General features: G+C 44.4%; 1 protein-coding gene across 1 annotated transcript in view; it reads left to right on the top strand.

Annotated features, from left to right (window-relative positions):
* DMD (dystrophin) overlaps positions 1-14,283 on the top strand; it is a 2,144,806-nt gene that overhangs the window by 1,464,229 nt on the left and 666,294 nt on the right. Inside the window, exon 47 of the mRNA XM_054973282.1 lies at positions 412-576. Within this exon, the coding sequence (XP_054829257.1) occupies positions 412-576 (165 nt within the window). The remainder of the gene's footprint in view (positions 1-411; positions 577-14,283) is intronic.

The following is a 14,283-nucleotide window of genomic DNA, read 5'->3' as shown; positions in this document are numbered from 1 at the left end:
TCAAATGTTTCTTATGCATCTAATAAACACAGTTTTGGTATACTGTTCATTTAAAATGTGAGGTTTGGAGGCTTCTTTGAAATCCTGTCTGTGTGATTGCAAATGTGTCCATCTCCAACCAGACTTTTGACTGATCCAAAAAATGCTTAGGGATGGCATTGAAATGGTCAAAAAACCACAAAAATTTTAACTGAACTCGGGTGTGCCTAACTTTACCCTCATTATTATCAAATTATTTAAGATTGTGAGATACTCATGGTCCTGATTTATTATTTATTTTTTTAAAAAACTTTTAAGTGTTTTGTATAGCAGTTTGCTGACACATTGCTGCCTGCCAAAATTAGAACATTATTTTATTTATTTATTTAACAAGAAATGTATCTTCTAGAATAAATTTCTGGTATTTTTAAGGTATCTAAAGATCTACCTGAGAAGCAAAAAGAAATAGAAAATCTGCTAAATAACCTGATCCAGTTTGAACAACAATTAAATCAACTAAAACTGTGGCTTTCGCCTATCAAAGACCAGTTGGAACTTTACAATAAAGTGGATCAACCTGGAACTTTTGACATTAAGGTAATTCTTTTCCAAATTCTTTTAAATATTGTCATTAGTTTGTACAGTTTATGTTGTGCAAACAAGGGAACAGTGATGTGAGGAGATTAATTTATTTAGCTTTTACTTTTATTTCTCTTTCTGTTTTTTCTCTTTTAAAAGAAATATTGTAGAGAAATCAATTCACCCTTTTGTAACTGCAGCCCTTGTAGTTATTTTATATTACAACTCACTGTAGCTTGCCTCTGAGAATCTACATAATGAATTTCTAACATTTTTAAAATCTCTCTTCCTGCTCCTACTCGCTTTGAATTTCTCTTTTGTACAAAATGAAATGGAATAAACAGACTCCAAATTCCTAATAAGAGAGAAAGAAACAGATGGTTGGATTTCAGGGAAAATTTGTTTAAAGATGAATTAAGAGAATTTCTCTTAACAATGCTACCTAGGAACTACTTTAGAGATTGCCCCTACCTTTCATTTATTCCCCATGCTAGGTTGGGATGTCAAAAAAGCAGTTACCGCAAAGCACATTTTCTAAGTAAATATCATAAAAATCTAACTACAGCCATCCACTTTCTTTTTGTAAAGGTTTTATTATCTCACCATTTTGTCTGTCTTCAAGGTTGAAGCAAAAAATATATGAGTTCCAAATAGAGATGGGCACAAACTGAAAAAAAACCAAACTGTGAGCTTCATGGTTCATCCCATTCCAGAAACCATGAACCTTCACGAACTCGCCCCAGTTCACAAACTGGTCCATTAGGTTTGTGGTTCATCAGATCTCAGGGCCCTACAGTGGACCCCTTCATACCCAGAGATGCCAAACTTGCAGGGAGTCTTCACCAGGCTCTCCTCCAGCCACCATCCAAGTTTGGTGAAGATTGCAATACATTGACTGGGAGGCGGTCAATGGACCAGACTGCCTCCCTTCTGTCCTCCTGGGTGCCACGGGCTTGGGGGCTGGGGGATGGCCTGTGCCCCCCCTTGTGCCCTAATGGGTGCTCACCATGTCTGAAGTGTGGGTTCTGTTGGTGGCTGCCCCCTCCTTATGGCTCATGTGGTGGTCAATGGACTAAATCACCTCCCTTCTGTCCCCCTGGGTGCCACAGGCTTGGAGCTGGGGGTGGCCTGCAGCACCCACCTTGGGTGCCCACCATGTCTGAAATGTTTGTTCAGTCAGTGGCTGCCCCTTCATCACGAGCCTAGGAGGTGGTCAACGGACTGGACCGCCTCCCTTCTGTCCCCTATTAAACGTTTAGATCAATTCATCAAAGCTTTCAAAATTAAAAAGTTAATTAAAATTAAATATGAAATTCTATTTGTTTCTCATTTTGTTCTGAATTTTGAAGCAGTTTGGCTCTTTAGTCATAAAATTTGCAGATCCCTACCTAAGAGAGCAATCCTAAGCAGGTACCCAGAAGTAAGTACCATTTTATTCAATGGGGCTTAATCCCAGGAAAGCATTGTAGTCCTCGTGTTTCTAGCAGGGCATCTAGCACATTTTTTTATAAACCCAATGTTCATCTTTGTTCTTCTGTGCAGCCCCACATGGGACTGTGCATGCGCAGGCCTGCCAACGGAGAATTCTTTAATGCTTCTTAGAGCCTGTTAGGGGCCGTTGCTCTCATATCACAAAACAACCGCTTCCCACCCAAACGGTCATGTGACCTAATGGAGAGCGACGGCCCCTTCCCTCAGTTCTCTTTTTGCCGCCGTGAGAAGAATCTCGCTTTTGAGCTTGGTTAATTTTTAACATTGAACGTTTTATATGACGAGAAAATTAATACATTTTGGATTATCTTCACACTTCCTTATGTCTTGTGTGTTTTGAGGAGGTTTTTGAACTGGCTGGTTTGACTTCGCAGGTCATAACTGCCACCAGGTTACCTCAGAGTGTATTGTTTCATCAAGTATGCTGGATATATTAAGAAGGCCTACACTGAGGAATAATTCCAGTAGGCTCTGTTCCTCTGGCAACGGTGTCAACTGCCGCTTTGGAGCGTCTGCTCAGCTCTGAGATACAGCAAACTATGGCCCCAGGCTGCAAAATTATCTACTGCTAATGTATGTGCAACAAGCTCTGACCCCTAGGCAGCGAACTCACCTGCTGCTAATGGGCGCCCATGAATCTCTGAGCCCTAAGCAGTTAAGTCATCTGCTGTTAATGGGCATCCAACAAGCTCCAACCCCCAGGCAGTTAAGTCATCTGCTGATGATGAGTGTGTGGAAAGCTCTGGCAACAGGAATCTGCCACAAGGAGGCATTCAAGGAGCTATGACCCCCAGGCAGTTAAGTCATCTGCCACTAAAGGGTGTCCACTGAGCTCCGATACTCTGGCAGTTGTGTTGCCTGCCATGAAGGAGTGCCCATCTTGGGCTGGAATGGTGAAGTCAGAGCCGAGGGTGGAAGTAGTGTGCTCTGAAACCTCTTTCAGATCCGAGACCTTCTTCAGATCTGAGACTTCTGTTGGATCCGAGACCTTCCTCAGATCTGAGACTTCTGTTGGGTCTGAAACCTTGCTTGGAGTCAAGATCCTTCAGATTTAAGACCTTCCTTGGATCCAAGACCCTTCTCGGAGCTGAGGTCTTTCAGGTCAGAGAAATTCCCTCGGAACCAAGACCTGTCGGATCCAAGACGTTTCTCGGATCCGAGACACTGTTTGGAGTCAGGTTTTCCTTAGGATCTAAGACCCCTCAGATCCATGACCTCCTCGGAACCAAGGTTTCTTCAAGACTGGATAAACAGACGCAAGGCTCATTGAAGCTCTGGACTAGTAACAGACACTGAAGTTGAAGGGGTTGGCGTCAGGCAACCTGAGAGAGAGAGAGGGAGAGCTGCAGACATAGATTAGAGCTGCACTCTGTTGCAGAATCCTCCTAGTGGTCATTCATCACTATTGGATCCGAAAATTCTGTTTTCATTGGATCTGCGAGATTGGAGTCCAAATCTGTCAGCCCCATGCTGCAGCTGATGCGATGCCTTCTTGTTTGATTAAGTGGTTGGTGATGTACTGGGGAGCATAGCTATCTTCCAAACAGTTGAACTGGGTTTGATTTCCAGCCAATGCAAAAAAACAAAAAGACAAAAAACAAAAACACTTCTCTGGTCTCATAACACACTGCTGTGATAGAATCCAGGAAGGATCTGTTTCCCTTCATGAGGGTCTTTGCATGCTTCTCTGACAGGTATTGGACTTGTTTGTTCGTTAAGTATGAGGGTGATGAACAAGCCCGTACTCAGATTCAGTTTCCGTCATAGCCTTCCTATCCATGGAAACCTGCTGACCTACCAATAACATCTAATGGTTGGAACTCATCTTTAAGGGCATAATTAATGCTTGATCATCCTGGGTGGTATGCTTGCACCACCTTCATTAGTTATAAGAAATTTATCACCCATTATTGTACTCTCCCCTTCTTCACAATGAGGGCAGAAAACCTGAGGGACTGGGCAAAGGCAATATTCTGCAGCAGTTTTTAAAATTTGTATGTTGCTAAACATTAGACTATTGTAGATGGCTACCTTCTATATCTCAGGGGGAGCCAGTCATCTTTTATTGCTGACCTCTCCACTGTGTACTTTATGGTCACCCCATTACTAATGAAAATTATAATATTGTCTACACAGCAGATGAACATAGGTAGACACTTTGTGGATGCCTCACCAGGGGCAGGGAAGTGATAATGTTTGGGGGCATTACCCAACTCCCCCCTTCCCCCCATGACTATGTTTGGAGTAGATGACTCTGTTTAGGGGTACTTTCCTGCTTTCTCATATGGATGAGGTGATTTCTCAGTAGAAAAGAACTCTCTTGGGGTCAGTAGCATAACTGATTGGTGTTGCAACATCCCTCCAGCTCACCACCGTTGCTCTCAGGTGGGAAGAGAGGTTCTGTATAGTCCTAAAATCATTGCAGTAAGCACAGTCACAAGGACCTTAAGGGGTCTCCTGAATGGTTGATATCCTATTCCCTGAACGTGATTAATGACTTTTGTTTGTTGGGTCTTAGCCATACTGAACAATCACCACAGCTCAGATGTCAGAAACTTCTGTGTATATTAATTACGACAGCTGCAAATAATTTCTTATTAGCATTAGAGGAAGAAAATTGGTCCCTTAATGCAAAGGGACCATTCAGGGAACTCGTTATGGCTTCTTTTCCCACTTTTTTCTTAGTAAATAAGGAATGGGTGAATGTTGTTAGCCTATACTGTACTTACAGTATCGAGGATGGAATGGTTACATTCTCCTCTTCACTATTTTTCGTACAGGTTAATTTCTGGGTTGCTGACACAGATTTTGAGGACACAGCTAGCTGTGATGCTAGCTGTGATGATACTGGGGCAGGATATTCTATACACAGATCTTCCCTTTTTTGTTATTGTCTTAACAACACCCAGAGTGTTCACCAGCTGCAAGGAACCAGCTTGGTCTGTCTTACAACCCTAGGTTGTTCTATTTGCTGCACCACTTTTTTAATTACTTTATAACTGAGGTTGTGATATGATGTGGTATGTTTACAAATAGCTTCGGTGTTTTGACAGAAGGGTCACAATTGCAGCCTATCCAGAGTTTTGTGTCCACAGTGATGCAATATTGGACTACATGAGTTACCAGGGTCATTTTGCCCCTGGGCTAGACTCTGACAAATGACTCCAACTTACCTGGAGCATATTGAAACTGTCATGACTGGTGTCATCTGCCATGCCAATGGTACCCCTTACTATGCGAAATATATACATTTACAGAAATGCTTGCTGAGGGATTTTCGGGTCATTCCTCACATTTCTCTATTCATGCGTTTATCCATCCTGAGACAAATCCTCAGGAGCCATGAAAGGGGACAGGGAGACCATTAGTTTGGTCAGGGATATACCCTTTTATACTAGACAGCATCATGTTATGTCAACAACTGATGCTTCATTGCATAGTTGAAGTGTGCTTGGTTATGATACTGTTATGCAAGGATGAATGGTCTGACAGTGAAAACACATTACATATTTAGGTACTGGAATTTAGATCCATGTGTTATGCTCTTGTTTCGTCACAAACAGGTGTTGGGGGAAAGATATTCAAGCATAAATGGTCAACACCATGGCAGTTGTTACCAAAACAGTGGGAATGCGCAGCATTGCTAACCCTTGGGCAGAGTCTAGGGTCTTCTGCATCTGGGCAAATTTGACGGAATTTCCATACAGAGAGTCTACATCCCGGGCCCAGACAACACCAGGCTAAAGGGGCTGAGTACCGTTTTGAGTTCCACTCATTCATGTGTTCTAAACAATATCATCCTGCTGCCATTCATAATTAGCATTAATGCCAAGACACGAGTACTGTTCTAGAACAGACAGCGATCTCCTTTCTTTGGAGACATGTCCCTACACGTATAGACAAGTTGCCTAGTCTAGGCATCCCATTAATTTTTCCTTTGTACGTAAGTTCTTTTACCTATTGAAGGGGACATGTTAACCAGTACCCCTTTTGGAGTCCAGGCAAATTGTGTTCTTACATTACTTGATTGGTCCAAACAGAAGTACATGCCACCTCCTCTTATATCAGGTGTGATTCAACTGGGCACGCTGTTTCCTCCCATTTTGAGTTTCATGCACTTGTCAGCATGATACGCTTGATCCATTCTATGGTAATCTCCATATAAGTACTCCTGACCATGGGGTTTTCCACTTGGATGTTTTATGATTCCAAATTTTTTAAAAAAAATCAGAGTGCATGTAGAGTAAGGGCACTATGGCTGAGAGTTGTCTTTTACTCTTTATATTTGACTATCTATACACCCTGAACTTAGAGGGGGTTTTCCCGCTACTCTAATTCATAAGGTTCACCCATCTGCCTTGGACTCCGTTCATGTTCAGATTAAAGGCAAGCCTGCACTCTTTTATCTTAGTTCCGCCAATTCCTCAACGGGATATTTAGGCTTTATTTTCCAGAGTTACTGCTGGTCCCTCAGTGGTCCCTGTCCTGGGTACTGTTGCACCTTATGTTGGCATCCCCCAAGCCCTGGCCATTTGCCATTAGGAGTGAGCATCTTTGTGATATTACTATGGTTAGGAGAGCAGTTGACTTGTCAGTGCCTAGGACTGAACCTGTCTGCTAGGCTGAGTTTGGCAAAATTTCCTCTAACCTGTCATCCATTTCCTGCTATGTTTTCTTGTTCTCTTTGACTTGTTTCAGGAGATCACCATGCCTGTATTCTACAAAACTCACAATACAGGACACAGGAAACATATAATGCATTCACTACAGTTCAAAAGAGCTTTGTCATTTTGTTTTAATTAGGAGAAGGTGGTTTTTCGTTCAGAACTGCATCTGTTTGTGTGGTTTTTGGACTCAATCCAAGACCAATGGATGTCAGTCCATCCCATTGATACAGATGTGGGGTCTATCATCCGGTTGGCATACCAACATACTGCTCAAGGCCCCTTTATCTGGGGATTTCACTTTAACAGATTTCTGCCTACCTCCTCACTGGTTTTTCCGTGAGAGGTATCTTTATTTCATATTTGTAAGGCACTTTTCTTAACTATCATTGAGTGCTTTCAGTGGGCGTTGCACTTTAGACATCAGTTGCACATAGCATGTGGTAGTCTTGTATTCCTTGTTTTTTAATTTAAAAAAGTGGTGGGGGGAAATCTGCAAGATAGCTGACTGGTTATAGTCAGACACTTTTGTCTCGCATTATACTGTAGAGGTCTACATCATATAGAAGGTAGTTATAATTAAAGTTGTATTGCAGTCTTTGTTTAAAAGAAAGAAAGTAAAAGGAGAGTAAATACTATGCAATTTTAAATTGTTGCAGGTGCTTATATCTTTATTGGCAGATCTCACATTTTGCCTGTACATTTGCAAACTTTTAAAAAATGAAGTTTATTACATAGTATGATTAAGTTTTATATTATTAAATGATAACTTGGGAGAGATTCACCCCACCTCCTTGTGAGTATGTGTGTAGCTTGGTACTCTCCCACATGGGGCTGCACAGAAGAACGAAGATGAAAACAGGGTTGCACTCACCTGTAACTTCTGTTCATCAAGTTCTTCTGTGCAGACACACATGCCCTCCCTCCTACCCCACTGTGAACTCTCTGGTTAAGTCCAGTTGAGAGTCACGGCAGCTTAGGAGAACTGAAGGAAGGGGCCATTGCTCTCCATTAGATCACATGACCATTTGGGAAGGAAGTGGTTGCTATGTGATATGAGAGCAACAGCCCCTAATGGGCTCTAAGAAGCAATAAAGAATTCTCTGTCGGCAGGCCTGCACGTGCGTAGTCCCATGTGTGTCTGCATAGAAGAACTCGGTGAACAGAAGTTACAGGTGAGTGCAACCCTGTTTTTTGCTCTTGAAAAATATAGATCTCTTGAAATAGAATTATTTGTGTACATTGGGCTACCTATTTTTGTTTTGTATAATCTCATCCCATGAGATTATAGTAGGTGAATCCATATCAGAAAAGAAATTAACGTTTTAAATCTTCTTCCTTGTTTCTCTGTCTTCATAAGTTAGGTGGATAGTCCACAGGGTCAAGGCCTACACTGGTATGATTCTTTCATTACAGAATGTATTTTCCATAACCTTTGGCTTGGTATCTAATTTGAGATGTTCCTGAAACAGAAAAAAGATTTTGCCTTGATTCATAATAAAAAAGTGTTCACCTGATCATTTGCCTGGGTATTCTCAGATGACTAGCTATCTGTATTATTCTCTACTTGTAATCTTTGCTGTCTCCACTGAGTTTTCTTGTTGTTTTTTTCCTGCAGCTAATTTATGTTAGAATTTTAACTATTTCATCTGCTATTGGCATTTTAGACTGCAAACCTATGCATTACATGAAAGCAAATCTCATTGTTTAGTTTATTGTTATGTCTATCAAAGTTGATTTTATAGAGAATTTTTCAACTTTTCTGTATATTTATAATGCTTGAATCAGTCTTTTAAAAATTAAGATTGTGGCATATGAATATATATGATGAGTTCTTGAAATCAAACAAGAGCATGGCAAGTAACCAACTACTAATTTGGTAATAATCTAGTATATTTGTGTCATTTATTCAGTTCATATATTACAACATTTATTGCAGAATTCATTCCACAATTATAACAAACAGCATAAACATAATAATTGAAAAAGAATTTAAAAAAGAAAACTTGCTTTAAAAACTAGCTTTTCCTTCCCTACTGAACGCTTGCACTGACAACCTCCCTAAGCAACCCCACAGCCCCCAGGTCATTTTGGCCCATCCTACCCTGCAGCACACTCCCTATCTGAATCAAGAGTTGCCACTGGGACTTAAAGCTGCAGTATGGCTGCAAGACCCAGTGACAAACTTGTGTAAAAAATTAACATCTAGTTTAGTTCTTAATGCATTGAGGTTGATAGCAGGAGTCATAGTGATAAAATACTGTGTCTTATCAGAGCCATACCTAAGGTGGGTTGGCAGATGTACACCTAGCTGAGACTCTGCTAAGATTTGTTCTAAAAATAGATTTTTAAATTATTGACATGAAGGCATTGATACTTTTCTAACCTCATATTTTAGAATAAGTAATTTCTGGTTAAAATAGAATCAGTGATGGCTGTGTCCTGTGTGATATGGCTGTAATTCCACCAACCTGATATACCCAACCCAAGAGGCATTTACAAGATTACTAGTTCCTACAATTCTGAGTGTGGATTAGTGCTTAAAAAGGATAAGAAATAAAATGTATTGTGTACTTAAGAAATATATTCATCGTAAATAAGTAAAAGCTTCTGAATTTCAGTTTGTACGTTCCTGATGCTAACAATTCATAAACATTTAGACATAGTGTGACAGCATTAAAGATCTTTATATTTAAACTACTAATTTTCTTTGAAGGCCCATCTAGTAAGGAAGACTGTCTAATAAAAATCACAAAATAACTGATTCTGGATCTTACAGAAAAACTAGTCCTGGCTGCTTGGTAGTCATGAAATCCTCCCTGAAAAAAATCAGGTTTTTTCCCCACACATTCTGCAGTTTTCTAGCAAAACAGAATGAGCTCTCATTGCCCCCCTAGTCGGAATGAAGAGACAGACACAAGTGTTGGGTCTAAGGGCCCCTTTATTAAATTAACCTCAACAAGAACATTAACCCATAACTGCGGCAAGGGTAAAAGTGGTACAGGTCAAGCCACAGGGTCACCCCTGGACCTCTGCCCTGACCTGCCTGGGCAAGCCCCAAAGCCCTGGGTGCGAGCCATCCTTGGGGAGGGCTAGGAGACCCAGCCGGCCAGGCAAATTGGTTCCTCCCTTTCAAGATCCTAAGCCTCAGTCGTACAGCCGTGAGGAAAGGACTTGCACATGGGGTTCCCCCAGGCAGTCTGCCCATGCGCGCTGGCAGCCGTCACAAGCAGTACCAGCTGCTCCTAGCAGACCCCTCTTCCCCACCAATAGGGAAGCGCCAAGGGTGCTCACCAGCCAGCTGCCTCTCATCAACTCTATCCCTCCACCACCAGGGCTAAGCCTCTGCTTCGGCCCTAACACCCCACTAATGGCCTAGCACCAACCTAAGCCCTTGCCACAAGTTGTTGAGGAAGATAGCGTTGCCAGTTACTGACAGGTGGACCCCTTCCCCTCTATAGAGGATGGCAAATTTGGCCCTGATCCTGGGATGGGGTAGATATACCCCCAATCCCTCCCCAAGTGCTTTCTGAATGACCCTATTGGCCTTCATCCAAGCCTGTTCAACTGCCTGACAGTTCTCTGCCTCCCGCCAAACCCTGCGAGGCAACATGGCAGACGACATAATAAGCACTCCAGGCCACCGCTGGAGTATCACCTGCATGTCCCATTTAGCCTGCACGGACAAAGTCCTGCCATGGATGAACCCCAGGAATAACCACCAAGGTCAATGACCACTATATGTGGTGGAGGACCCCGCTGTTCCTTAAATAAGAGCAGCAACAAACCAAGCCACCAGAGGCCATGACGCCCTTGCCATTCCCTTATTGCCCATTCACTCAAGCCAAGCTGGGACCCAAACTGAGTCCTCCTGGCTTGATGAGCAGCCCAAAAGATCATACTGTGTCCGCAGATCAGAATCCGTTGTTTCTCCCGGCAAGACACAGCACCTAAGAAAACACCATTAGTACTACATTTAAAACTGCGTCAAAGTACAAATATAAGACCAATAGGTGGACAACCTCCACCTACCCACCCCCTGAATTGCCTGCACAGAGTACCACATGGCTGCTGCTGTAGATGCAGCCCCAATCCAAAAAGGAATGGGTGCTGAATTTGATGCCTACCAACCCCAATTTGGCCAATGCCCTCTCAGTCACGGCCCCAAACTGGTAACGTGTCAGGGGCAAATCATCCTCATGTTGGAACAACAACCCTTGCTCATCTCCCCTAACCCATAAATATCTATGAAGAGCCCTCACTGGACAGAGCTCTGGATCTGCACAGGTTCCCAGGCTAAGAACCACCCCCTTTTGTTTCTGGTCCATTTTCGACTTGGGGATTGTGAGGGAAACCCCGCCCTCCTCCAATTTAACATCCTGCACCCTCAAGGCCCAACCAGACATGTCTGCCTTGGACTGTTCACTAATGCGCAGTACCCCAAAAAAGGCTGCCAAAGCAGCCACATGAAATAATCTAGCCTCAAATCCTGAGGTGCAAATGGCACCCCAGGCCTTGAGAAGCCCCTTTAAAATCAGTGGAGAAATAGGCTCTCTGGGGTCAGCATGAACTACAGCTTCACACGACCACCCCTCTAACATTTTCCTTACTTGGAAATCCCCTGTGGCCTCAGGGTACCCCCAAGCCTTGCTTATAAACGCTAATGCCGCCAATTGGCCCTGTATGGATTTAACCATTAACCCTCGTCCCTTCTGATACACACAAAAGCATATCAGATGCTCAACCAGGATGGGCCATACCTGCTGAAGGCCTGAATCTCTCCTAAACCCAGCAAATTGTCCTACCACTCTGTCGTAGGTGCGCTGAGTGCTGGGGCCCAAAGCAAGCCTTATGGCCCTGAACGCTTCGGCCTCCCAAGATGCCATAAATCCAGGGGCATCTGCACCAGCTCCGGGTCGGCCTCCGGGGCAAGCTGCCAAAACCACTCCATCTGTTGGCGAGACAAAGTGTCTGCCATACCATTATTAACATTAGGAACATGTTTGGCCTTAAATAAAATATTCCTCCAGAGGCACAACATGAAGGCTTGGACCAGCCTCATGACCTGGCCAGACTTTGAAGTCAAGGAGTTAACTACATGAACCACAGCCTGATTGTCGCACCAAAAGTGGACAACGTGGTTAGAGAACTCCTCCCCCCACAGGTGGACTGCCACCAAGATGGGAAAAACCTCCAAAAATGTTAAATCCCTATCCAAACCAACTCATGCCAATCAAGTGGCCACTGATCTGCACACCAGTGCCTTCAGAAATAAACTCCGAAGCCCAAAGAGCCAGATGCATCAGACGTGACCTACAGCTCAGCCTCGAGCAGCAGGTCCTCCCACCAAAAGGTAACCCCATTGTAATCCCCAAGGAAAGTGAACCAAACATCAAAATCCTCCTGCATGCCCCTAGTGACCTTAAGGCAGTGATGGGGAGCCCGCAGTGATGACATGGCTTCACAAAGATGCCGCAAAAAGGCCCTTTCTGGAGCGACCGCTTTACAAGCAAAATTCAAGTGGCCTACAAGCTGCTGGAGCTCCACTAGGGACACCTTTCACTTGGGCCTGAAGTCAAGGAGCCTAACCTTAAGGTCAGCAATTCTCTGCGGGGAGCCTAAAACATTGATCAACCATGTCAAGCTCGATACCCAAAAACATCAATACTTGAGAGGGCTCTTCTGTTTTCTCATGTGCCAAGGGAACGCCCAGCTCCTCAGCCAATTGGACAGAAGTGGTTAGCAGCCGGGCACACTGCCCAGACCCTTCAGCCCCCAAGAACAAAAAATTATCTAAATAATGCGTGGAGTCACAGTTACACACTGTGCTGTAATTCCCACTCTAGAAAGGAGCTGAAATGTTCAAAGGCAGCACAAATGTTCAAAGGCAGCCCAGGAGTATTGCCCAAAAGCCGACCAAGCATCAGGGAACTGTTGGCCAGCCCCTGGAGCTGTCCCAGGAGCCCCTTGATTAATTCCCTGCCCCCAAGGTCCCCATGGCCACGGAAAAGCCTGAGGCACATTGGGAGAGCCCGGTCCATATAAAACTTCCTCTCAAAAGAAAACTGTAGGAGCTCAAAGTCCTGATGGTGGACTGGGAGAAGGCGAAATGCAGACTTAATGTCACATTTCGCTATCTCGGCCCCCACACCACAGCGGCGTACCACCTTGACCACCTGGCCAAAGGATGTGTACCAAACCAAGCATAAATGCTCCAGAATGGCATTGTTCATCAACTCCCCTTTGGGAAAAGAGAGGTGATGTATCAAGTGAAACTCCCAAGCTACCTTTTTAGGTACAACCCCCAATGGGGACACCCTCAAATTGGGGATGGGGGGGTGTCAAAAGGGCCCCAAACTCGGCCCTCAGCACATCCCTTAGCTATTTTATCCTGAACAATGTCCTCCATGACCAAAACAGAATGCAAATTGTTAGACATAAAGGGGGAACCTCTCCCCTGAACCGGAATCCTAAAGCCTGAAGTAAAACCTTGCAACAGGAAAATGGCATCCTGCCTACTGGGGTAAGCCCTCAGCAGATGCTCAAGGACCATCAGCTTTACTGGGCTGGCTCCCTTTACCAGAAGCCTGCTGACTGCTGGCTCTACCACCTCCTGGTTTCTTACCTCCCCCACCTTGTCTAACTTTGGGACAAGCATTGTATGGGTGTGGCCCAGCGCAGGAAGGGCATTCATGCCTGAACCAACAGGGCTTCTGGCTACACTGGCCCTTAAAGGCAAACTCCCAGCAAAGCAGCTGGAATTGAACTTGCTGCCCCAATGTAGCGTGGGTAGTAGTGGCTGAAGTGGCCGAAGCTGGGCACTACACCAAGTGGCCACTGTCAGAACAGTCCCCCAAGTTAGGCTTTGCAGCTGACATCACCTGCAGCCAAAGCTGCTGGTGTATGCGGTCCCAGGGGAGACTAGGGTTAAGGGCTGCCCGCATCCTGAACTCCTCATCATACTGCATCCCAGCAGCACTGGAGAGGCCAGTATATCCCTTATAAATAATATCCAGATACTGTAACAGAGAAGCAGCCCTCTGGGGCTGCACTCTGACCAGTACCCTGGCATAAATCAAGAAACCCGGTAACCAATTGGCCCAGGTCCGATCCACATGCCTCCGCTTAAGCCTTTCTTTATCTCAGTCATCCAGATCATCCTTATCCTTCTTTTCCAACTCACAAAAAAGAAGGGTAAAGACAGCAACGTATTCACCCTTGAGAATCTTATCATGAGTCACCTGCATCAGGTGGTCACCCAGAAGGAGTGCTGTATTCCCAAAGGGGAGTGCATTAAAAGGCAACTGCCCATAAGCCCAGGCAGAACATGGATTAAAAACCCCATGGCCCACCTGTATACTCGGGCCACATGTTGGCCTGACTTTGACCCCAGGAACCATCCAGTACTGCCCACGTGGGCTGTGATGGCATAGCCTGTTGAGCACCCATCGACCCCAGGCCCTGCGGCACCCAGGAGTATTGCCCAAAAGCCGACCAAGCATCAGGGAACTGTTGGCCAGCCCCTGGAGCTGTCCCAGGAGCCCCTTGATTAATTCCCTGCCCCCAAGGT

Source organism: Eublepharis macularius, chromosome 3 (assembly GCF_028583425.1).
Source record: "Eublepharis macularius isolate TG4126 chromosome 3, MPM_Emac_v1.0, whole genome shotgun sequence".
Classification (NCBI taxonomy): Eukaryota; Metazoa; Chordata; class Lepidosauria; order Squamata; family Eublepharidae; genus Eublepharis; species Eublepharis macularius.
The sequence above is the reverse complement of the archived record's forward strand: the minus strand, read 5'-3'. Positions and strand labels throughout refer to the sequence as shown.